This window comes from Natator depressus, chromosome 5 (genome assembly GCF_965152275.1).
Source record: "Natator depressus isolate rNatDep1 chromosome 5, rNatDep2.hap1, whole genome shotgun sequence".
In the NCBI taxonomy this organism is placed as follows: domain Eukaryota; kingdom Metazoa; phylum Chordata; order Testudines; family Cheloniidae; genus Natator; species Natator depressus.
Window position 1 is genome coordinate 92,186,069 of NC_134238.1, and position 26,192 is coordinate 92,212,260.

The following is a 26,192-nucleotide window of genomic DNA, read 5'->3' on the forward strand; positions in this document are numbered from 1 at the left end:
AAAAATACCACTAATTTCCTGGCTTCACAACAGCTGAGCTACTCTGTATTTGAATATACAAAAGAGTATTTTGTTTAAACCAAATTAAAAGCGTTCCAGTAAATGACTTCAATTTTGCTGGCTATACTATTTCAGTGTATACTGTTCTATTTATCTTCCAACCTCCCCAATTTCCCCCCCCCCCATCCCCTTTTTACATTTAATCCTTTCATGCAAGGAACTGGATTTGCCCAGTAGAGCAACCCCAGCCAGAAATAGATGCTACAAAAATTACCTACTGCCAAAGAGTTAAGGCACTGGTGATAGTGCCTCCACTACGCTTTATTCACCTTTATTTGCCAAAACATGTCTGACAGAAATTGAAATTGGAATGGGGTGGGGGGGGCCCACAAACACTAAATACACCTTCCATTTCCTATTCAGATAAGTGTCCACATTCCCCATTTAAGTCAGCATGAAAACCAACATTACTGCCAAGCCCTCCTGGCATCTCACCACTTTATTTGTTCCCATTTGTATCAAATGCTTTTGTCAACAGTTCAACAAAAGTCAAAGCAAACAACCCACTACAAACACTGAAGGTAACAGCAACAAGCATGAATCCTTCACAATTATCCAACCCAGCTGCTCAGTGCCTGTCCAGGCTGCTTTCATTTACAACAATGTCAACAAAAGGCTGAAACCCAATAAACTAGGTGGGTCAATACTACCACTGTAAACCCTCTGGAGAAGGAAATGCTGTTCTCCTGCTTTACTGCTTCAGCAAACATGCAGAATAATTCAGTCAGATAGACAAGTACTTGTCTAATCATTTGTTGTGTGAATTATTCAAGGCTTTCCCCATAAACTACTAAATGAGGTCTCTTCAAATATTTCTGAGGAACTACTGGCTGTCTCATTGTGGAGGAGGAAACAGATAAGCTCTGACATAGCAGAGGACAATGGTAACCTATGACCTTTAAAAGCTTAATTGTTCAGTAGATTTTGGTGCTTCTGTGCCCAGTGCTCCTGGCACAATTACTGTACAGAGAGTGAGGGGCTTTGCACTGTGTAAAACAGAGTTCTGACTACTCATGCCTGTGAATTTATTAATCCCAATGTATTATTCATTTACACACAAACACACACATAATATTGAAGTTGTAACACAAGTACAAATTATAGAGACTGATCTCCAGGGATTATTTAAAACTAGGTACAAGTCATTAAGAACATAAGCACAAAGCAGGCATACATGAGTTTATTCCCAGCTCTGCCTCTGACTTAGTGCGTTTTCTCTGGCAAGTCACCTGTGTGTTTCAGTTTCCTCATCTGTAAGATAGGTATTAATGTACTTGTCTCACGGGGTTTTAATGAAGATTAATGTTTGTACAGCTTTTTGAACATGTAAACCCTAGTCAAAAACTAGGTGATAGGTAAGTGCTAAATATTACATTTTCCATCACAATTCTCTCTCCACTTTGTGCACAGGAAGCAGCAGCCAGCTTCAAATGTTATTTTCCTTGTTTTCGTTGGCCGTGGCCACAACTTCACTATTATGTCAATACAATATTTTTTAAAAATACATTATTTTTTTGAACAGGATCAGGTACTTAACAAAAGTTTGTGCTTGTTTTGCTTTAATCACATTATTGGTAGGAGTAATACTATGCATATACAACAGTGTTTTTTTCTAAGAACAGTTTACACAGACATCTCAGTTTAGAGTTGGAGAGAGACATATTTTGAGCTAGAGCACAGTATCAAAACCACTTCTGAATATTTTATTTTTGACATCTACAGTAGTAGTGGTGCAAGCTAAGTAGCTAGTTTTCCCAAAGAGACTATCCGGTTGTTTGAAATTTTAGCAAAATGATAACAGCAATTCTGACCATATTTCACATAAAACTGCACATTTTTGTCTTTATAATTAAGGATCACATCACAATTTGCTTAGTGAGGTATTAATCTCACTGAATTGGCCAAATTCTAACCAACATATTTCTGTTCATAGATATATCATAGATTTTAAGACCCTACTGTGATCCAATCTGATCTTCTGTATAACACAGGCCATAGAATTGCCACACACTAATTCCCAGAGCAGATCATTTAGAAAAACATTCAATCTTGATTTAAAAATTGTCTGTGGTGGAGAATCCACCACACCCCTTGGTAAACTTCCAGCCTGAATTTGTCTAGCTTCAACTTCCAGCCACCAAATCATGTTATACCTTTGTCTGCTTAGAAATGCCCATTATTAGATCTCTGTTTCCCACGTAGATACTTACAGACTGTAATCAAGTCACCACTTAACTTTCTCTTTTTAAGCTAACTAGATTGAGCTCTGAGTCTACCACTATAAGGCATGTTTTGTAATCCTTTAATCATTCTTGTGCTTCTTTTCTGAACCTTCTCCAATTTGTGAACATCCTTCTTCAATTGTGGGGACCAGAACAGAACACAGTATTTCAGCAGAAGTCACGCTTGTGCCAAATAACAGAGAGAAAAAATAACCTCTCTACTGCTACTCGAGATTCACCTGTTTATGCATTCCCTTTTGGCTACAGTGTCACATTGGGATGACCCCCAATTTTTTTCAAAGTCACTGCTTCCCAGGATAAAGTCCCCCATTCTGTAGGTATGGCCTACATTCTTTGTTCCCAGATGCATACATTTACATTTAGCCCTATTAAAAAGTACATTATTTGCTTGCGTCCTAGTCACAAAGAGATCCAGATTGCTCTGAATCAGTGACCTGTCCTCTTCACTATTTACCACGCCCCCCAATTTTTGTGTCATCTGCAAATTTTATCAGTGATGATTTTATATTTTCTTCCATGACATTGATACAAATGTTAAATAGCACAGGGCCAAGACAAATCTGTTAGGGACCTCGCTGGAAACACATCCACTTGATGATGATTTCCCATTTACAATTACATTTTGACACCTGACAGTTATCAAATGGATTAAAAGCTGGCTATGTGTCATGTTAATTTTATATTGTTCTAGGTTTTTTTTTAAAAATCAAAATGTAGTGAAGTCTAAATATATTATGTCAACACCACCACCATTATCAACCAAACTTGTAATTTAAAAAAAAAAATATATATATATATATATCAAATTAGTTCGACAAAATTTATTTTCTATAAACCTATGTTGATTTGCATTAATTACATTACCGTCCTTTAATTTTTATTAAATAGAGTTCCATATCAGCCGCTTCATTATCTTACCCGGGATCAAATGTCAGACTGACAGGTGTATATTACCTGGGTCATCCCATTTATTCTTTTCTGCCTATCTCGGTTACCCGGTAGCAGGTAGGGAAACTTCCTGCAATATCCTTGGGAGACAATATTTTATTAAGTGTATGAATGGTTTATATATCATTGTGGGCCAGGGACTGTATGTACTTCACTGGGGGGCAGGGTTACCACAGCTCCTTCCGGAAATGAGAACACTACAGGATGCTTAAGACAAATCACTCAGATTATAACACCTCCAGAGAGGTACCACCTCCCAGGAAGGCTCACAAATTCTGGTTCAAACTGGATTCTCCAGAGATCAAACAGACAAAGAAATAACTTTTGGATAAACAGACCAAGCTTAAACAGATTTTCAGCCTTCATTCTGTTTCCTGAGCCAAAGGCTGATATGAACTTGTAACTACAGGGAAAACCCAGTTGTGGGATTTAAAGGACTGGCACGTACCAGAGGCCTGTGCTGGAGTTGGGGGTGACCTCTGGTAAGTTTTGTAAGCTGTGTTTAGGTTCTTTTATTGTTTTTATACGCTTTCACCTTATGAATAAATGTGCTTGCTTTGGAAGAACCTGTGTGGTAACTTGTAACTGCCAGCAATATGCTGGCTTAGCCCTCGGCGAGAAAGCAAAACGCAAGCGCTGGCCTTTTAGGCAGACTGGCTTGCTGGGGATATTGAAGGGTTGATCAGGGAGCTGCGTAACCTTAAAAATTCCACCCAGAAGAGTGTAAGATGCGGGTCTCTGCCCAGAACTGGGGAGGGCTGGGAGCTGGAAACCTTTAAGTGGGTGCCTTTGAGGGAAAATACAGGTGCAATTACTTTGAATCTGTAACAACCCTTTCAATTCCAGCTGGCTAAAGTACATAGGTCTGTTCAGCAGCTTCAGCATTCTAGCCTAGAGGTGGCTACAACAATTCCTAGATATTTAGGCCCTGATCCTTCAAAGTGAGCTGCTTGGGTGGACTCTCACCCCACCTTTGGAGCCTTACTGAAGTCAATGGGAATCCAGATGTTCACAAAGTTAAATACATACCTTGGTGTTTGCAGGATCGGTGCTTTAGTTTATGCAGTCTGTCAGTAATATTTGTAGAATGTTTCAGGGGCCATTTGAATGAAAGGCAGTTTATAGATACAAGGTTATCATTTCATAGCCTGAAAATAATGTGAAATCAAGCAATGTTGAGAGGGGAAACGCAAAGATGTTTGTAAGCTGAATAAACTGCAAATATTGATGCTAAATGCCCCGAATAGAACAGGGAAGAAGAGTATGCTTTTTTAAAACTTACATTTTCTCCCCACTGCTGGTCCCATCAACTGATGGGCTAACGGGTTGAACACCTGAGTGCTACATTCAGCATACACCACTGCTGGGGATAGCACAGCTACCACAGAACCCTTGATGGAGCAGAGAGCTGTCCTACAGAAAGCCCATTGAAAAGTTCCCCCCCCCCCTTTCTAACACTCTTTGGTGGGATATAAAGCTTTGAAATTACCTCTATGATAAGGCTTATACCAGAGAATGCTTCTCACAAAGTCACTGAGCTGACCTTGTATAGGCTGCCTTCATGCTGGTACCAATGCAGCTTATGTATACTGCTGGGATATTTGGAATGGTTCCTTACTTCATGGGAAAGGCAGCCCAAAAGTTCTTTCTTTCTTCTAAAGGGCTGATTGATAATTAAGAGTGCTGAATGCCTCTCTTACCTTGCTACACAAAGCCCACAAGCTGATAAATAGCTCACACTTTAAAAAAATATATTTGCAGGTTATTTTACCAAAAAAAAAATTTTTTTTCAGACCAGGAGAGGAAAAAGACGTCTAAACCAGACACTTACTTGAGGCAAAAAATAACTCTGGTTTGATATTTTAAATAAATAAACCCTGAAAAATAGTGAGGGAGGCAGTTAATAGAAATACAGCATCTACAGGTAAGGATTCAACATACCTCCTGCAAGCATAGGCAAAAAAAATTATGCATGATATTTTTATTGCAATCCATCCATAATGATTTCGAAAACACTGGGATTGGAGCATCACAAGACATAGCTACATGCCGTTTAGGTTAAAATTTGCTTAGTTAGCTGAAATTTTGCAACGATTAGTGTAAAAAGACTGGTCAACCTCTACACAGTCCGGCCATTTGGTTTTGCAATAAAAAGAGCAGAACACTAAACAGGATGTGGCTGCAATGACAAAGATTTGCATTATGTGCAGTCTATGCTAAACACAGCCACACTTACACAGACACCCCTTTCTGACTAAAAAGATTGGAATCAAGAGTGACCCCTCCGCACCCGTCCTTCACACACCTGTGCTATTGTGATAAATGAACAGATTCCATCTTAACCCCAGAAGCAGAGCTTATGAAATAGGGAAATTTCAAAAGGTAGTTTCCTGTACTATTTATATTCAAAGATTAATATAGCAAAGGCAATATTATCTTTTGAAATAAAAAGGTCTTGACGTACTTCCGCTTCATTGCACTGTTTACCTTTAAGTTCACCTACGACAGGCAGCTATGTAGTAAAGTGAACAAAGCTTGCTGAAATTGCTTTCCCCCTCTTTTACTCATAAGTACATATTAACAAACCCCCCACAGCTGCATTCATTGCCTCTCAAGAGACAGAAAACCCAAGGTACAGCTGTGCTTGTTAATATTCGTATGCAAACATATAGAGTCCAAATGGCTGTAATGCCTCACTTAAAAGCACCTCAGTGTTCTTTGAAAGCTTGTAGCTACAAAGAAAAGAGCGATACAGAACAATCTGTTGTCCTCTTAATGCAATTAGCAGATTAAAGCAGCATTTCACTTTCAATACTTCATTAAAATACTGATTGTATCCAGCATTAGCTGATTATATGACGTACACAGTGTTCCCCCTACAGTCCTCTCAGAGAGACAGTGGAAAACGACAAGGGTAAGCCAAGCAGTTTACAAGTGAGCATCTGGTATTGACATTAGGAGCTGAACACAAAATTTGCAGTGTAGTGTGCCCAAGGGGTGGTGGAGAGGAGGAGGAGGAGGAGGAAGTGAAAGAGGAACTCATAAGACTTCTAGACGCTAACTACCTTGATGCTATTGTGTTAAGTAATTTCTGTATACTGCATCTGAAAACCTCTGCTCACCCCACCCACAAAAATCCCTTACTCGCCTAGATTTGAATCCTTAACATGAAGTCAGGAGAAACCTCCTCTCCATTCTGTTATCAACACAAATTTTTGTTTTATGTTTCCGTTCCATGGTTTCCTTCAAACCAGCCCAATATTTATTTATTTTTTTGCTATAATCCAATAAGAACAAAACAGAAGAATGGTAAGGTCCAGTAAATTGTGATATAAACACAAGTGATTATTTCAATTTTCTTGTCAGATTATTTTTTCACGGCAGACCAATAAACCCAATAATGCCTAGATTTACTAGAAAATTTTTTATTCATTTCCCCGCACAGCAGAAAGTAAGCTAATAATGTCCCACCGAGAGTGCTGTCAGGCTAAATCCCTCAACTACTGAAAGCACTGCCTGGATAAATCTCACTTCACTTTCCATTCTGCCAACCACTTAGGGCAGGGCCCAGGGGAACTCTTCAGCTTATCCCTCCTCACGCAATGTCACAAGCACAAGCCAGAGTGGCCCAATCAGTGCCAAGAAAAGAACAAACTAAAAAAGATTAATTCACAGATGTTCATGCATTTCACATACACTGTGCCCTATGGTCCGTTGCTAGGGCAACTGGAGACCACCAGTGTGCACTTTATTGGCTTTATGAAGTGTGTCTCGGGGACTATAGTCCAAGAAATGCTGCATGATAATAGTGAGGCTTTTCAGAAGCCTTGTTTTGTGTTTATCCACATTTAACCCTCTGAGTATTATTAAGAACAACACTATGCACATCTTATGCACCAAAAAAAGAAAGGAAAAAAAAAGGAGGAGAAGAGGTGGGAAAAATTGTCTCAGTTTTCAACCTAGAAAGGCTCAAAAGCACTTCCTGAGCTTCAGGTTCAGAAAGGCCCAGGTTAAAATTCTGACCTATGGGCTGCAAGTAAATGAACTCTTGTCTTTGTACAGTGTCTAACATGATGGTGCCCCATCCATGACTGCGGCTTCACGGTCCTACTGCATTATAAATAAAATAAATAATAAAACCTATAGACGGACTCTGGATACCACACACTTTCTTAGCAATTTTAGATGGAAAAAAGCACATAGTTTTTCAACTCCATCTCTCTCACTCACACACACACACACACACACACACACACACACACACAAGTGTACTGTTGACTGCCACCATGTACCATCAATAATCAAACAAAGGCAGAACCTTTGACAAAACCCCTCAAAACTTTGTGGCCCTTGTAAAAAGAAAAAAGAACCCTTTGTTCATGCAATGTTCAGTGTTACAGTGTCAGGGACTACAACATAATCTATACAGTCACAGAGCAATAAGCTATCTATGATTTGGTTACTCTGCCTCCCCTATACCTTATTTTCAATCCTTGGCTTAATCTGAGTTTATTTGCCCTGAAGAGGCCTGCAATCTGTTTTTTGGCTGGTTGGTTGGTTGTTTTTTTGGGGGGAGGGGGCATGAGGGAAATAGGGAGATGGTGTATGTGTGTGGAGGGTTGGGGGTTAAAATCATAAATGTCACAACTCTTAGAGCAGCAGCACATATCAAGTGTTAATCCAAAAAAGAGAGGGGAAAGAGAATGCTGGCAGAATAGATCAATAGAAGAAATTGCTTACATTCAGATTCACTGAAGGAACACGCAGAGACAATCATTTCCTGGGAAAAGCTAAAGCCTAATGAGAATTTACTCTGTCTCTTTTATTCAGACAACCAGCCCTTTTGTGGCAGGGGCTTCCTGAGTGACAGGAACCCAGGGCCCCTTAATAGGATTTCCATATTATTTCCAACACCTGCCTAGAAGTTATTTGTTTACATTGAAGGAGGCAAGATTCTCAAATCAGACATCTGCTTCTAGTTCAGGCATATCTTAGGACGCCATCTAGAAAGCAGCTTTGTTGCCATGGTGACATTTTTATTTTCTTCCCTTAGTTGGCTGAAAAACATTAGCATTTCCAATTTTATTTTGTTCTTCAAAAGGCCAAATGTCACTCAAGAAAACACAGAACTTTTAAAATTGCTATATAAAATAAGCCACACAAACTTTAATTATTTAGCTTAATTAGAACAGTATTGGGAAGAGAAGGGGACAGGTGGTGTAACCTTCTTGGAAATTCCTCTCATTGGCTGGTACTTACTGACTGGGATACTTATTTCCCCCCCTTCTTTGCCCCTCCCATCCTCCCCAAAAATTAACACTTTGTAATTCATGATGTACTTATGAATTCTTCATAATGGCTCATGAAAATACTTAGACCATTTCTTCTAATGTCTTCCGAAGTCAATCTAAGAAGCCGACAACAGAAGACAGGAGTTCTACTGGGAACATACTTCTGCTTCACTGTGGGAGACAATGCAGTAAGTATAATTTAATGCAAATATTAACCTGCTATTACTGCTCAGTTAGGAAGTTTTGATTTTTCTTCTACCACTTACTTAGTAGCAGAAGGTCATTTCTCTCCCCTTCCTTCTATTTATTTTTTCCTTTCCTTTTAAGAAGTGTTTAGAGTTTCTGATGGATCAATTAATTTGCATTAAAATAAAGGACATTTCAAAATAACTGAGATTCATGGAGTATTTTAAAATAATTTAAAATTAAACACTAACTGCTCAATGTAGAAAAAAAAAATCATGAAGCTGAGGGAAATCTCTAAAATAGAAAGCAATTGACCCGCTTCTGGATATTGCTTTGATAAAGTTTGATCAAACTACCTATTTTCCCCCTTCACTTAGACTAAAAGCCATTTAAACATGAAGAAAAAAAGTATGCCCTTCATTCTGGTTTTGTTCACTATGAATAAATTGTGGCAAATCTTGAATGCCAACATCTAAACACTAATTATGACTGTACATTTATATTTCAACTTCAAGGAATACAGTACAGAAAAACGTTCCCTCTCTTCTCCAAAATAGTGCATTATTGAAGATACTGTGTTCAAGACCACCTCTCCAGCTACCTCAACACCTCTTCACTCCAGAAAACTTCCTTTTCCTACTCTATCATCTGAGGTCATAATTTTATATTACTAACGTCACAGTCTGTTGCCATGGAAATAATTAGACATGACTGCTCAGGTTAGAAATTACAACCCATGTACATGTTTGCTTCCTGGGTGATGCGAGCATCTGGAGAGAGAATATTTGAGAGTTACTTTAAATCACCAAGTGGCAAAATAAAGTTTGATAAGTGATAAGCATTGTAGGAGTTCACCCAATACATGCACACTGCAGCCACCAGAAATTGTCACTGCAGGCAATTCTTCTGATAGAATATGATGGGGTAAAAGGGTGGTGTATAGTTTGTATACAGTCTAGGGAAAAGGAGTTCAAGCGATGTATGTATGATATACAGGAGATAAAATCATCAAAAATAGCCTGAGACGCTAACTTTTTTGAAACCAGATTGCATGCTGTTACTCTTAAATGAATGCTCCACACTGAACAAATATACTCCAATGGCTCCATTTAAAAAGGCAAGTTATAGGACACCAAATGAAAGAAAAATGCAAAAGTGAACTTTTAAAAAAATCTGTAAGGGACCTATTAACCTGGAGATAAAGTTTTCTGTTTTAAATAATTTGTTTAAAAATTACAAAATGTAGTGACGTGTTACTAATCAAACAACAGAAATTTTATTTTTTTAAAAAGCAGTGCCAAAAATCAGCTATGTAAGATAGACCAAGAAAACAAACAGGGCCCTGCTAATTAATATTTGTTCTGCTTCAGCAGACAGTTACTGGACGAGACTGCAAAACACAAGAATGTCTCACCCAATCACATCATTAATCCATTTATGTTCACCACCTGAGGACCAGCTATGCCCCAAAGATATTTATTCATCTGTTCCACAAACAAACAATTACAACACATTTTCAGGAATTAGGGCACCTGTTACATTCTGCACTGTCTCCCTGTCCAGAGGCAGATATCAATTAATACTGAACAAATTACTTGATCACAAGCCAACAGAACAAAAAGTTACTAATTACACTTTGATATGTATACTCAAAAATATCAGTGTGCCTAGTGAAAATTCAACTAGTCTTTTGTGGAGAGAAGTGTAGCTCAAATATGCTCAACATAAAATAAGCACATCACTAATGTAAAAAAACAAAACACATGCGGATCATTGCATTTTTTGATAAAAATGAACATTTTGTGTATGACACACACGAAGAAACAGTGATGAGGAGACAAGTGAAAAACACTTCTACATCAGCTCAAATGGGGATATTTTAAATTTAACCCACATCTGCAGTACTTTTTAAGTGAGTGGAGTTCGTGTGATAAAAAGAAAATATAACAGAGAAAATAAATGCTCTAAGTTTCTTTAGACATATTTTGGGGTACCTTTAAATTATTTATACTCAATAAATGTTTACATATCCACATATCTTTTTCATAGGTTGACATATTAGCACCACTCATCTGAGCCTCACATTAAAGTCACTAATCTAGACAAAAAGACTATTTGTGTATCCCCACTAGATCATCTACCAGCATAAAAATGAGGAAGCAGATAAACATAATGAAGTTAGATAATATACAAGAATACAACAATATGCATAGGAATTTTTTCATTCTAATGATGCCTGTTTATAGTTAACTCCTCTGCTCCTTACAGGATCACTAAATTCACACAAAAATGTTTTAAAAGACCTAATTAGAATTGTGGGGAGCAACATGCTTACTCTTACTTATATACTATAATGAAGAGAGGCCTATATATTCAGAAGTAATTGGTGATTTGTTTGGATCAAGGCCTTCCTACAGACTGTGACCTCAAAATGGTAACAAAAGCAACCTTATCACATGGAAAACTCAATTATCCATCCCACTCGAGTTTGTACTGATTTCTACTAGTTTACCACCAAACTGGGCAAAACATAGCCAAAACATGCATGAAGCCTTAATACATCACATCAAAAACTGACAGTCATATTACACAAAGTGTATTCTACTGAACTCAAACAGACTTTTATTCCAACAATACGATTGCAACTTTTAATTTATTATTATTGCTTATTTCTAATTGCAGCAGTGTCCACAAGCCCCAGGCAGAATTGGGATCCCATTGTACTAGACATTGTATGAATACAGACATGGGCTCTGTTCCAAAAAGCTTACAATCCAATTTGAAACAAGCGAATGTAATGAGTATGAGGCTAACAGTAGCAGGACCGCACAGTTACATAGTTTAGCTATATGCCCAAAATGATGGTTCAAAATGCTTTTATAAAAACTTACGAAGACCACAAATACAATCAGCTATCTCTGACTGTCCCGCAAAATAGCTGACATTAGTTGGCCCATTTCTTGTAGGTGTCATAGCACAGAGAAAGCTACACAGGAGGGAGAGACAATTAAAACTTACATCGTTTGCTCTCAGATGGTGCTTTTCTCCACAAATACTTCCTCAGTTTCCTTACAGGATAATTTTGCCACAAGGAACTTTGTTAGGGAACCAGGCGAACCTGCTACCTCTTGTTAGGGGAAAATCTGGCTGGATGGTGGCGGGAAATTAGGAGAAGAGCCAGGTCTCCTATTTGAGCAATTCTTATAGCCATGGAAAAATCCTGGAACAATTTGCCAGCAAGAATTAAGTTTTTCCATTGCAAAGTGCCTAGGAATAGCCTTTAAAAATAACCCCCATTGAGTTGCAATGCTTGCTAAAAGGAGTCAGAAAGAATATTTTGTAAAAGGTAAATTTAAATTTTAAAAGAAAGGTCTATGCTCCATCACAGCCGTTGAGACATCAGCACTTCTAGAAGTGCCCTTGTGATTCACCTCTCCCTTTTGTTTGCCCTGCTGTCTTTGTATCTGTACACACAGTTCCCACGACCCATTTTACTGGGTACTGAGTTTTTCCATACTTTAACTCTTTATTGTAAAAGATTCTGAAGACTAAATCCAACAAAAAATCAGAATGCTCCAAAAGCTTTCTTCCTCCCTGGACCCTATTGGTGTTGATGCTGGACAATCTCATGTTTTCTAGAAGGTTCTTAATTACTTTCAGCAGTCATCTGCTTACTCCAGAGATGAGTCTGGAAGGATCCAAGTCTGGTTTCGTTTATCAGGCAGAAAATGTTCCATTTAGAAGGGTGATATAAAGTGGAATATGATTGTGCCTTTCTTGTTTGCACCATTGCCTCAAGAACTGGCTTTTGAAGTCAGCCTGCCTTACTTCATGGTTCCAACCATTGATTTTGGCTTTAATGTTCAGCAAGGACATGAATGGGTTTTTTTTTTATCACGTTCCCTGAAGATTCTGTAAAATCTTGTGTATAAGAAGTATTACCTATCCCTTCTATTCCCCTCCTGTGACCCACACCCTCCTTCTTGCCTGTAAGGAGTAATTTCATACAGTGGATCCCTCTGTATGGATTCAAGTTTAAACTCTCCAGTGTTAGTGAATCAACTGTTACATTTAATTCTGACTGGGGACGAAGGTATGGTAAAGGCCAGTGTAATTATGGAGGGCAAGTTCAATGAAGACAACTGGCTGACAGGTCAAGAGCCCTGGAATTGGTGGCAACAGAATTTTTTTTTTTTTTTTTTTTTTGAAGGGGGAGAGAGAAGCATACGACCAAATTCCTTTCTTCTTTTTTTATACCAATAGGTAAAGTACCCTAATTACCTGAATCTTACAGTAAAGCCTAAATTTATATTTTATGAGCTATTCTAAAATCTGCCCTGCTTAATAATCTATATCGTCAAGAAAACACTTTAAAGTGTCTCTCACAATTAAACCCAGCCACACAACCTTGTATAAATCAAAATTTTGCTACCATATCAAAACGTTACACTGGGGCTGTATAATGTTGCCCATATCCTCATTACATGCTACACTAATTACTACCAGCAGATTCAGGATTTTCTGCACATTAGAAGCTTTTAGAGGAGCTATAAAAAATTTCAGGCACCATTAATTTAAATTTGTATTGAAATTTCCTTTTGACAGATGGCCAAAAATTACTTATTATTTAGAGTATCAGAGCTGCCTGTTTGCACATTAGAAGAGGAAAGGGAAAAATTAAAAGCAAGAAGGAAATTTATGTCACGTTCATTACCTGTTAAATGTTAAGGAGCATTATCCTGCATGAATAAATTATTTCATACAAGCACACAGTCTCCAGCTGCTGGCAACTGGCATGTTCTGGCTGATAAAAACCATCTCAAGTCACACAGCAGACAATCATAAAAGCCTCTCTTAACCAGGAGCCACTTAAGGGAGGACAGATCAATAGAACAAGCGACTAACTGCTACTCTGGGCATCACTGAAAACATTTAAGGAAATTAGCAAACTATTTCACCTTGCAAAGCTGGCAGCAAGCCCTAAAAGCTGACACAGTACAACTCATAATTTGAACACTATACAAGACAAACATCTATTTATAGCTATCATTCCATAATAAATCAGTACAAAATAGTCACACCTTTCTCTCAGTCTCTCTAGCCGTATGTATGGTCATTCATTGAATCACTCCACATAATTGCAAAACAAAAGGAACAAAATCTACCTTTCCAGCATGAAAACAAAATATAGTGTATAGCTCTATAGCCCCCACCTCTTTTTTGGGGGGGGGGCTGGATGAGGGGGGAGAATAGGAAGCAGGATTAATCCTGTACTATTAGCACTATGCTATTTTAGTTTAGTGATTAGTTTATTATATATGTTAATAGAACTTCATTCAGTTTTGTGTATGTATGTGCATTTTGCAAATGTGCACACAGAATTCATAATGAGAAAACAGTGAAGTTTCATTATGGCTTCAGATTAATTAGATGATACAGACGGAGGAGAATACCTGGTTAATTTTAGTCTAAAGTGTACAGATTTACTTATAGATTTTTAATCAGAGCTTGAAAAATTCACTGAACTATTTGTCCAGGGTGAGTAGGAGATGCAGCGTCATTAACTCCTGTACCACCTAAGCTTTCGTTTAATAACAAAAATCCCGTTTCTAACCCTTGTGGTAGAGAATTTAATTAGACAGCAAACCTAATGCAGTATTGTCTTTGTAAGTCTGCAGACAGACAGCTGCAGTGCCTCTGCTGCTCACACTGAAAACCGACAGTTCGTGGCTAATATTCAGACCCCTTTGCGGCCAACAATAAAACTGACAATCAGATCAATTTCACTGTGCTGTGACTTGGCGAAGTTGTCAGTGGCAGTTAAGGCAGGCTGGAGAAGAGTAGAGCAGAGGACACACCCGATCTGCAGCAGCAAGACCAAAGAAACACCCCCTTTCATCGTCGCATCCAAGGGACTTGGGAGGTGAGAAGGGGGAATCGAGAGTTGCCAGGGAAGAGCTTGGGGAGGAAGGATTAAAATTTATCAGAGACCTACTAGTCAGAAGGTAATAGGACAGACAAAACCCCAAGCAGAGAACTCAGGTAAGAATCCTGACACTTTCCCCTTCCCCAGAAGCTTTTTCTCAAGTGAGTAAGAGGTGATGACAGTGAGTTATCACCTGTGTCATCCCTCTGGACAACCGATATTTTGTAACTACCTGGGCAGTAAATATGGTCGTCTGGCTATTAGGCTTGGCAATATTATCACACACCTATGTCAGATTTATTCAATTAATATTTTTCTGCTATTTAACCAGTCCTAGTAGTAAATTATGAATTTTTTATAAAAATTATTAGAAAGTTGACTGACAATTTGTTACAACTGTTATATGTACACAAATGTTTATTCCTTTGGGAGGCATGGCCAGAAATACATCCCCCTCCCACCCCCATTTCATACTTGATAGTGCCTGTTTAGGCTTATTCTTATGCTAGTAGAAGATGGGTACATTTTTTAAGCCCTGATTTGAAAATTCAGGAAATTCACACACACAATTTGATTGTGTTCCAGGTCTGGATAAGCATCCTGGTATATTTGCTTATACAAACAAAAAATAGACTAGTACATTCATAACTATGAAAGTCACTCTGTACATGTGTCCCTTTATAAATATTGGGATTTATATGGCCATGCAAACACTCATGCTATCTACCTATAGAGATTAATTCAGGAAATTATTCAGGGGATGTGGAGAAAGGGGGAGGAGCGTGGGGGGGGTTAATGTGATGGTCATCTTCCACGGGCTTGGAAAAAAAAACAACTCGTCTCCTATACCACTTCAGATAAGGCTAAAGAATAAACAGTTTCTAACAGGGATAACCCGAGTGGTTAGGAGGTAAAAACAAAATTTTATTTCCACATCTTGTTCAACTTCTTTCTTTCCACATTTGCAGACAAGTTCATATTTTGAATATATTCAGAGTATAGGTCGGCAGTCTCCACCGGCTAGTTAATACCACCTGCTAGCCCATTTTCCCAACCCTTTGCTCTCAAGCGGGACATAAGAACTGCTCTGCTCTTCCAAATGTAGGAACAGGAGGCAATTCTGAAGACTCAGCCAATGAGAAAAGATGGGATAATTAAACTCATTGGCTAATAGATTATCCTGCAATCCTCGACGTGTATATTATTAGACACTTTCTTAATGAAATACTGTAGATGCTTTCTTAATGAAACACTGTATCTACGTGAGACTCTGCTCATCAGTACAAACATCACAATCCAGTCTCAATTCATGACATTTTGTACATTTCTAGTTCAAACTGCAATAAAATGTACCACACACTTCTTTTAAGTTGCTCCTTCCACCTATGAAATAGAGTCCTACCTTTATGGAGTCTCTATCTGCATACAGAACAGCAGCAACACAAGCAGGAAGAGGAGGCGACGGCATGGGGAAAATACAAAGAGAAAACTACTAGTTAGTTTACATTAAATTACACATTTATCACACTTGGACGAAAAAAATCATGATGTCTTAAAGAATAAATTGCACAGATGTTAACTTTTCTGTACAGTTAATTATTAATATTGTACAACCAGATTTATAAACCCTGATTTCCACCATTTGAACACATTTTCTTACGGTCTACAATTAGGTAATAAATACTGGAGCAATTATATAGGAGTTCTTGTGAAAACTGTTTTCTTAGAGAAGAGACAAAGCAAAAAGCACCAACAAACTAAGCCTTGTGGTCATCTAGCAGCTCCTACCTCTTTGATGATCATTTTCATGATGCTTCTTTTCATCTTTAATTGGTAGGTGGGACTGTCCGCCCAGCGCGCTGGATAGGGCTAGGAGGCCAGCACTACTGCCAATTGGTGGGATGGCTGGAGGCTGCAAGCCTGAGGGGTGCGGAGTGAGAGGCACTGGGAGACCATGTCCATGTGATAAATGCTGGGCCTGGAGTTGTTGCTGCTGTGAGAAATTAAACACAGATATTGAACTTGTTCTGAGAAAGGGGGGTTAACCTAGTGATACGTATAGATATGTGTGTCGATAAACACACACATTTTGTGTTTTCAAAGATGACCACATATTTGGGCATAATACTGACTTTAAATTTCATTTAGATTGGAGTTTGAATTAACCAAGAAAAAAAAATTATTGAGAATCAAGTAAACAGATTCGCCAGTTCTGATCAAACTCGATTTACTCTGAAAAAAGTCATGGATTTTTTTCTTACAGGGAGAGACACACCACATACATGTCTAATCAAAACATATGTGAATAACTATACCAGCAGTTATAGCAGGGGAAAAAAGCTGAAAATTGAGAAAATTAGTGTTAAACAGTTCTCCCAGCACTACTGCACAGCATGCAGTGAGAGTTAATTTGAAAGAGAAAACCTGAATTAACAATCCAGAAAAGGAAACTGGTTGCAGCCACCGTTTTAAGCCCTTTAAGTGTCCTCAGCGGTACTTCAGCAAATTACTAAAGAAAATCTAATGTAGCAAGGCTTGGGTCCTCCTGTAGGCTTGCTCAATAATGCTGAAATAATTGGGCACTCTGTGCACGTTTAGTGATGCTCGAATGAAAAGCTAGAGGCCTGCCCTTGTACTCTTCTCTAGCTGCTGACTCTGTGTTGTGACAGGTTTATTTGAGTGGGACTGTGATGCATGCACCAGTAACTGCGCTGACAAGAGTTTAAAGTCATTTTTACCAGTACACTGGCAACACAGAGAAAACCCTTGAGAGGTTAGAATTGGAGTGCTTGACCTCAGCCAAGGCTGCATCAAGCTCTGTGCTTTACTAACCATTGTGGGGTAGATGGTTTGTTGTAGCTATTGAATGGGAAGAGAAAAAAAAAAAGTGTCTGTGTGTGTGGGGGGGGGGGGGAATGTTACGTTAAATATATCCCACCAGGGATCTGCTCAGCTCAAGACTTACCCAATAATAGGCAGTCAACCAAATTTTTGTTCTTACAGTTACTAGCTTAGCGTTAAAATTTGCTTTTACTTTTAGAGCTGCCACTTCTCAGGACTAATGTTAAATCACATCAAATTTCTAATTGTGAGGCATCTGGTCCTGGTTTTTTTTAAATCTTTGATTTAATAGAAAATTTACCCCCACAACCCACCACTCTGTCTCCTGACTTGAATAGTCCATAAGAACCTTGATCCATTAATTAGTTCTCCCTCCCTCCCTGGCTTTAAACCTGAATCAAGAGTGGGTTTGGTTTAAAATAGCATAAATATAAAAAATGATGAATAGTTTGTCTGAAACATTACCTGTAAGTAAGTGTTTGCATTTTCTAAAGACGCTACTCTTAAAACAGAGACACCTTTCATAGTTTTTGAAATGTAACACTGGTTTTAGAATCAAGATGGGTAGAGCCAATCCTACCCTACCCCACCTTTATCAATAAAACAAAAAAAGGTAGAATTCTCCCGGGAAGAGGGAAGGAGTAGCCAGCCCTCTATCCCTGCTCTTCAGCCAATACCATTCTCGTAAGGTTCCACTACTTGTGGAAAGCATCAAATGTGTGTATTTGTTTAATGCTCTTATAGAAGGATGCTTTATTGCTCAGAATTTAAGATGATAACGATGCATTGTTTAGCTGCAGGGGTTGAGTGTGGCTGCTTTGTAGCTACTCAGCAAGATGGAATTATTTATTTAGGAGAATGACACCTAGTACTCCATCATCTAAGTATTTTTGTTTTTTAAATAAGAGAGTGTTGGGGAGAAAGCCGCCAAACAGAGAACTGCGCATAAACAGATGCAGCATTGTCTGCCTGGGTCTGCAGAGAGCCTCAAATGATAATTCAAAGGAGTCAGAAGCCTCTGTCCTTCTCAGTGGGGTGTTAACACTGACAGAAAATAAATGTCAACATTAACTATTCCCCTGAGGACCAAATTACACAAGAAAAAAGGACACTCATGAAGAACAGTACTACAAAAATTAACAATGCACCGTGTGTCTGGTGGATGTACCTTGATTTGTAGACAAAGCTTGGAGACTATCATTTTCCCCCCACCCCCAATTTCCATCCATTTTTCCACTGACATTTCTAAAGTAAGCATCTGCTTTCATCAGTATTATAGTGGTAACATGCTCTGTATGACTGATGCAGCAAACAGCATTAGCATTTTCTATAAATAAATTAGATGTTATAAGCAATATGCATAATGACACCTCTGGTAGATGTTGCCTACATATTTCCTTTACAAAGGCTCATCCTCAGTGGCTTCTAACTTTCTCGAAGCTGTACCTTCTCAGATGAAATTTGGCTCACTTGCTCTTGGTCAAGAAGTGATCTGTTTTCTCTGCCAGTTTAATTAAAAACAGTTGAGCTGTTTTCAAGCATGAAAGGAGTGGGAGGACAAAATGGCAGCTTCTCTGCTAGGGGAAAAAAAAATAAACCATCTGCAACCGTTCTTTGAACAGCTCATGCACCTCAGCAGAAGGGGCCAGAAACTTGAAATTCGCCATAGCCCAAAGATGCCTTCCACTGGCCAAGGGAAAGTGAGATTTGATTTGGCCGAGTTGCAATGGTTTGAAGAAAACAGTTTGAGTACATACACTGGGTTGTATTAAATGATTCAAACTATAGAACTCCCAACATTCCATGGATACCGAATATGTGTACTTTATAAACTGAGTGGAAATTTTCATGGAACAATATCATCTCAGGATCCCACTGCATGTGCACATCTGCTTTTATTGGAGTGGAACTGCAGGTTTAAGAGGTTATGAGTTGTGGTTATGATTTGTACTCATGCACACAGAAGTAGGAAGGGCTCTGAGAAGTCCTGCACCCTGCCATATTATAGGGAGGGTTAACCAATCAGACATTGGTCCAAAAGCTAAAATGATAAAAATGAAATGCCGCTCAGCTACCTCGTTCACAGAACACCATTAATCCTGGGTACAAAGGAGGCAGGAAAAGTAGTATGATCATAAAATTAAAAGGCTGTGTGGTAAAGTATTTGCATAAGGGATGAGAGCTAGAAGTTCTCTGTGCATCTTTAACTGCCATTTTGTGATCTTTGGAATGAATAACTATACTCAAGACAATAATACATATACTGACACCAATTCTCCGCTGTGTCCAACTGGGCTTATTGGTCTCAAGCCTCTTGACCACAGTGGAAGTTAGAGCAGCACAGGGCCTACTCTAGCCTCTGCCCCTGGTGCAAGCACTGCAAGTCAGCAGGGGATCAGGTGTAATGGATGCCCTTGCAACCCAGCGCTCCCCCTCCTCTCACTCACGCTGGGGTTGGGTTGCGCAGGGCAGGGCAGGGCAGCTGGTACAGGACTGCTGTACATTCTTCTGTGCAGAGAGAATTCTCCAAGGGGAACCTCCAGCCAGTTTAAAATTTACTTTTTGTCACACAACTGAACACAGAAGACCAGAAAATGTGGCTCTACCCTTTTCCCCCTTTTATTTGTTACCCCCTAATTATATAACTTCGAAACACTTGTACATGTGGTTTGCTTTACACACACCTAGTCCTGTGGACTACAATGAGACTATCCACATACATAAAGTTAAGCATGTGCTTAAGTGTCTGCAGGACTAGGGCATAAGAGTGTAAACTCTAAGGCAGGACATACGTCTTTCTATTTGTACTGTAAACTGCTCAGAATAATTTTGGGTGCTTAATCATGACAACAGTTAACTCAATTGAAGAAGCTTTTATCATCTAAAACTGGCTGAGAAGTACAGTATAGAATAGTGCTGCATGTATTTGTTATTTCATCAAGTGCTGTTGCAAAGGTGGAGAGGAATCAAATAACTGAGAGGTAACCCAAAAACGTAAATAATAGTTTTAGAAGTACATTAAGCAAAATGTTTGTTGAAACAACCTACGTATTTGAAATTGAGATCAAACATTCAAAAACATATCAAATAAAAGATAACATCTGTTTATTATTAATCAGTATTTTAAGAGATTCTCTCAGTAGGATTTTTCTTACAGATACTCTACAGTGACATCCTTGTTTACAATTGTGAAACTACTCTTGTCCCTTCTAAATGGAAAGTTTAAAGTATTTTACAAAAAGTTTCTCTATCTGGAGACTGAATATCACTGATTTCTACCAAGGAGATTCTAAACATTGATGCTAAGTTAACTCTTTTTCCTCCCCCTCTCCCCATCTTAAAAAAAAAAGAAATCAAATGTATCGTAAAATGCAATAATAAACCCACTAACAAATTAGCTTCTAATGTTCTCTTGTTATAGTCAGCACAATCAAAGCCTATTTTCCTGGAAAGGATTCAAGTGTCTACTGGATACTTTCCAAGCAGCTCTGTGTCAGAGTAATCTACCGCTTTTCCCTTTATAGACCCTGAAAACTCACTGCTATTATCCAAACATCCTCCTCTAACCTGGAGACATTTTTGATGTGAACAAATGAATCTCTCAAAGACCTACTTTATAGTCTCTGCTTGTGAAAACACACACACACACACACACACACACACACACAACTTGCAACAGAGCAGGGGAGGGGGAAAACATCAAGGAAGTATCCAGAAAAAATATTCTTATTAGATTTCATAGATTAAATGATTGCTCAGGTGAAATCATAATTAAGACAGCATCACATACAAAACAGCTACAAAAAACTGAAGCAGGTGAAAGGGAAAGGAAGGAAAAAGAAAAAGACAAAAACCATGAAGGGGGAAGTGGTTAATGTCAATATCTGGTTCAAATATTAGCAAGTAAAGCAATTAAATATAGGAGATTAGAGTACTTTGGCACCCATGACTCTGAATTAGAAAGACACTGTCTTGGAAGTCTTGTGTTTAACGTGATATGCACAGACCTCTTAATATCACTTGCCACAATTATCACTAGTTGTATATTTCCTCCAACAGTCACACAGGTCTCCCTTCTGAGGTAATGCCACACAACTCCCCCGCCCCCAGATTTTTCTGATTACCTAATGAATCATCTAACAGTGAGAAAAGACATGGTAAAATCAGCTGCAAAAGAGATCCATGCAACAGCCCCTCCATTAAGATGAAAAATATTGCCAAATGCATGCAATATATAAGATTGGTTTGCTGTAACTGAAGTAGCAGAATGCATGTAACACAGAAGATGGCCTGATTTCTTCAAAGTCTCACTACACAGAGAGCCATCACTTTGAAAATTGGAATGCTTGGTATGGGGAGTGGAAGGAAGGGTATCAGACACAGGTGAGCTCTCAGAACAGTTCCTTCTCACACACAGAGCTAATTTACTGGAAAAAGCTGATGGATTTCATTTCTGACCACAGAGAGGAACAAGAGTGCTTTCAATAAATGCTTGTAGTAGGGAAAGACTGGGAAGAGAAAGTAAAAGAGGCAAAAAGGGAACAGAGGGAATAAAGTCCACAGAAAAAAAACAAGTGGCAAATTTCTTATTAATTCACAGTCATGGATCTAAATCCTAGAACACTGGACAACGTGAAGGAAGGAAAGGGAGGCAGACTTGGACAACTATGAGGGCAGGGGGTGATCGTAACTGTCATAATATAATAATAAAGGCTATTTAAAACAACTATATATATACAAAATACTGAAGAAACTCTTGGAAGCACATATTACCCAAGTGCCTCCAGGATTCTTTGGATGGTCTAGAAAGAAAATAAACTCAGAAACACCAAGTGGGATGAAAGACAAAATAGGAGTACATTTCCATTCTTGATCTTGAATACAGATACTATGTATCACCATTAATCCATTTTGTACAGCGATTTCTTAATCAACAAAATAGCTTAGGGTTATAAAAGGAAAACAAACAACAAAAAGGAAGATTCAGCCAAAGAAATGCAGCAAACACTTTATAAAAGAACACGTTTAGTCACTTGCAAAACTCGGCGTGCACATTTTTGCAGAGCATCTGGAATCAGGATCTTATGTAAAATTACAGGAGTTCCCACCCACACATTTCTGAATTATAACTAAGGGCATGTCTATATTTTAAATGCTGCAGCGGACGGAAGGCATTCTCCCATTGGCATTGGTAATCCCACCTCCCCCAGAGGCTGTAGCTAGGTTGATGGAAGAATTCTCTCAACAACCTGCTGCTGACTACATGGGGATGTAGATCAGCTTAACCACACCACTCAGGGATGTGGATTTTTCGCACCCCTATGCGACGTCATTATGCTGACCAGAGCCGCCGACTCCAGCCCTGGAGCACCCATGGAAAAAAAATCAGCGTGTGCTTAGCACCCACTGGCAGCCAAGCTGCCCTCCCACCCCCCGCAGTGCCTCCCGCCCACCAGTGGCCCCGCCAAGCAACTCCTCCCCCTCCCTCCTGTGGATCAGCTGTTCTGTGGCACGCAGGAGGTGCTGGGAGGAAGGGGGAGGATCGGGGGATGGGGTATGCTCGGGGGAGGGGCGGAACTGAGTGGGAAGAGGCGGGGTGGGGGTGGGGTCTTGGGGGAAGGGGTGGAGTGGAGCAGGGGAGGGTTGAGAAGGGGTTGAGCACCCCTGGGGAAAGTTGGAAGCCAACACCTGTGATGCCGACCTAATTTTCTAGTGTAGACTAGGGCCTGAATGGCAGGGAAGAGAAGAGAACAACACAACACTATTTGGAATCAGCTTCTTGATAAAGGGCAGAAATTCCTGAAAAATTATTCCACTTAAGCCTTTTTTAAAAAAAAATGTCACCACTGTCAACTGTTAACTAATGAAAGGGAACTTTCATTCTTCATGGATGAAATTCACCTATTGCAACAGAAAAGACAGAAGTCTCCAAATGCAGAAGAACCTCCAAGGTTCCACTGTGCAGGGTATTGGCAGGGGCGCTGGGACCAACAACAACTAAGCACAGATCAGCATGGAGAACAGAAGGATGAGGGTGGTCTGGCGAGGGCTAGGAATGGCGACAATGGGACTATAATGACACACATTCACTGCCCACACATGGGGTGCATAGAAGTAGCAACACCTATTTCAGCTAGATGCTCTATCCACACCTTATCCACCCATTGAGGGAAATGGATTTAATCTCCATACCTCCTCTGTGTGTGTTTCCTTGCACAATGCCTGTCGCCTAAGAGACTGTGGAGGGTCTGTGTCATGCACTTGTAACTTAGAGGCTGCAGAAAGGTCTGGTGGGGAGAAGGGGAGGGAAGTTTGCAACCACACCCCTTTCTTTATGGGTGGATTGGAGGGGATTCATAAACTACAAAATAGGCAGTCCTAAAACTTCTCTTGTAAAATGGGTTCCTGGTATGAAAAAAGTATGGAACCACTGATCTATGGAAAATTGAAGGAATGCCACATGAGATTCATGAGTCACATACTACAGAACCTTTAGGGGGTAGAAGAAGAGTTTAGCAACGCCCCTCATGATGTACAAGTTTGAACTTACGGCCTTTGGATCTAAAAAGTGAGCCTGTATTGCTTGAGCCATTAGCATGGAGTCAGCAATATACTCAAACCTCTATGAGGTCTAGCCACTAGAGGAGGGCAAAGAGCCACACTGAGTTAGCCTGAGTTACATAAGAACACAAGGCTCGACATTAAAAACACATAGGTTTGTATTTGTTTATCGTGTTTTACATCTAAAATGATTCTTCATCCTCCTGTTTTTAACTGCTAGGCGTAGAACGGCTTGATGGCTATTTCTAATATCCACAGTGACTAATTCTTATACTGTGCAACATTTTAAAGTATTTAAATGTTTATATTATATGCCTATTTTTAGACAGACAGACAGACAGACACACACACACACACACACACACTCTACCTTCAACTTCAGCACATCTTTTACTTGGGACAGAAATTTGTTAGTAGGCAACTTCTTGGCATCAGTCCATTCTTTTCAATATATTCTGTTCCTCAGGAGATCTCCACTTGTGTTACACTTCTGCTCATATTTAGGCCAATTAAAAAATTCCCATTGATCTCAGGGAGAGAAGGGTTGAACCCACAGACCACAATTCAGTACTGACGTAAGTGGATGCACTGCCAGCTCTTCACATAGGGCTGTAATTAGGACCTATGTCCTTTTATTTCTAAAATTTCAGCACTCCAGTCTCTCTACTCTCGTCTTCATTATTCAAATAACCGAAATCCAGAATAATTTTTGTTGCCCTCTAGGGCAGTTTCCGCATACAGCAACTTGGGTAAAGAAAGCTCCTGTTGCTAAAGCACTTGACTTGGACTATGAAGAGATGGGTTAAATTTACAGATCTGTCAGACTGTGTGAGAGATCCTGGGTGACCCACTTAATCTCCGTGCCTCAGTTTCCACATCTTTAAAATGGAGAAAGTAGTACTTTCTTACTTCACAATGGGGTTTTTAGGATAAATTAATTAACATTAGTGAGGTGTTTAAACATGTTAGTGATGTGGGCTGCACAGGTACATGGTAAATAAGACCCTGCAAAATTGTAAACAGTATGCAAGGAATGGTCTTAGCTAATGCATCCCCCACTAACAAAATAATTACAAACAATCTGAACTTCAAATAATGTCTGTTTTATTCCTTCTGCCACACACTAATGCCCCTAAATATTTTCTTTTTCTATATTATTCTTTCTCCAATAATTTAGACCCCAGGCTAGCCCACGCTTAACTTTAGGCACATGACCAGTCCATCAAAGTCAACAGACCTATTTGTGCTTAAAGATAAATATGTGCTTAAGTGCTCTGTTGGATCAGGGCCCTGTTAATTCTTGAGTGCTCCAGCCTACAAAATACGACTGAAAAAAAAAGTTTATATCATGGGTGTACAGTGTACTTAGAGATTATTTTAGAACACTAGTTTTAAAGAAACCATGACTCTCTTGATAATGACTTCACATTATTCCCCAGGCAGGCTCATGTAAAGACAACTGCATTTCCCCCTGGTATCTTTGCATCCTTATGTTTCCAGCTGAGTATTATCCAGGATGTGATCATTAGGAAATCTCCACCCACACCATACTGCACAATCACATAGGTGTATTACAGAATACATTTTCCCTCTGATGCATCAGTGTAGGCCACTGCTGAAGGCAACATACTGTGCTTGATGGACCAATGGTCTGATGTGCAATGACAAATCCTAGGTTTGGTATGTCAGCAACTTGTGTGTGTTAGATTACAGACCTCCTAAGCAATTTTTTTCTCCCTCTTTTCTCCTTTGCATGAAGTGCTAGCTTATAAAATACAGTTAGAGGGAAAATATTGCACGTGGTTGTCTGCAACAACACACGCTGTTGCCACAGAACTTGAAGCAAATCCTCCACAGGGCTTCACACACCTGCAGAGACTACAATTCAAAAAGATATGGTGGTCACACAACTGAGTTGTAAGGATTTTGAAGACCTTGAGAAACGTGGAGTCAGAAGCCATACCTTCCCCTGATCAAATATGACATTGATCATGCCATATGCACTTATTTAAACCGCAATGAGTAAGACCTCGGACTTCACTCATTGGTGAGTGGGAGGTAATAAGTGATTTGCAACCTGTACTGCAGCATGTCATGGGGTACTCTGGTGAAGACAGTTCAATATAATTCAACAAT

At 39.3% G+C, this 26,192-nt stretch overlaps 1 protein-coding gene across 4 annotated transcripts in view; it reads right to left on the bottom strand.

Moving 5' to 3' along the window:
• Positions 1–26,192, bottom strand: part of LOC141987656 (transducin-like enhancer protein 4) — a 119,580-nt gene that overhangs the window by 36,052 nt on the left and 57,336 nt on the right. For 2 of the 4 annotated variants that reach the window (XM_074953202.1, XM_074953204.1), the window contains 2 exons: positions 16,443–16,647; positions 16,057–16,073 (listed from right to left, as the gene is read on the bottom strand). In XM_074953202.1, the coding sequence (XP_074809303.1) occupies positions 16,057–16,073; positions 16,443–16,647 (222 nt within the window). The remainder of the gene's footprint in view (positions 1–16,056; positions 16,074–16,442; positions 16,648–26,192) is intronic. The other 2 variants (XM_074953205.1, XM_074953203.1) reach the window with 1 other exon arrangement.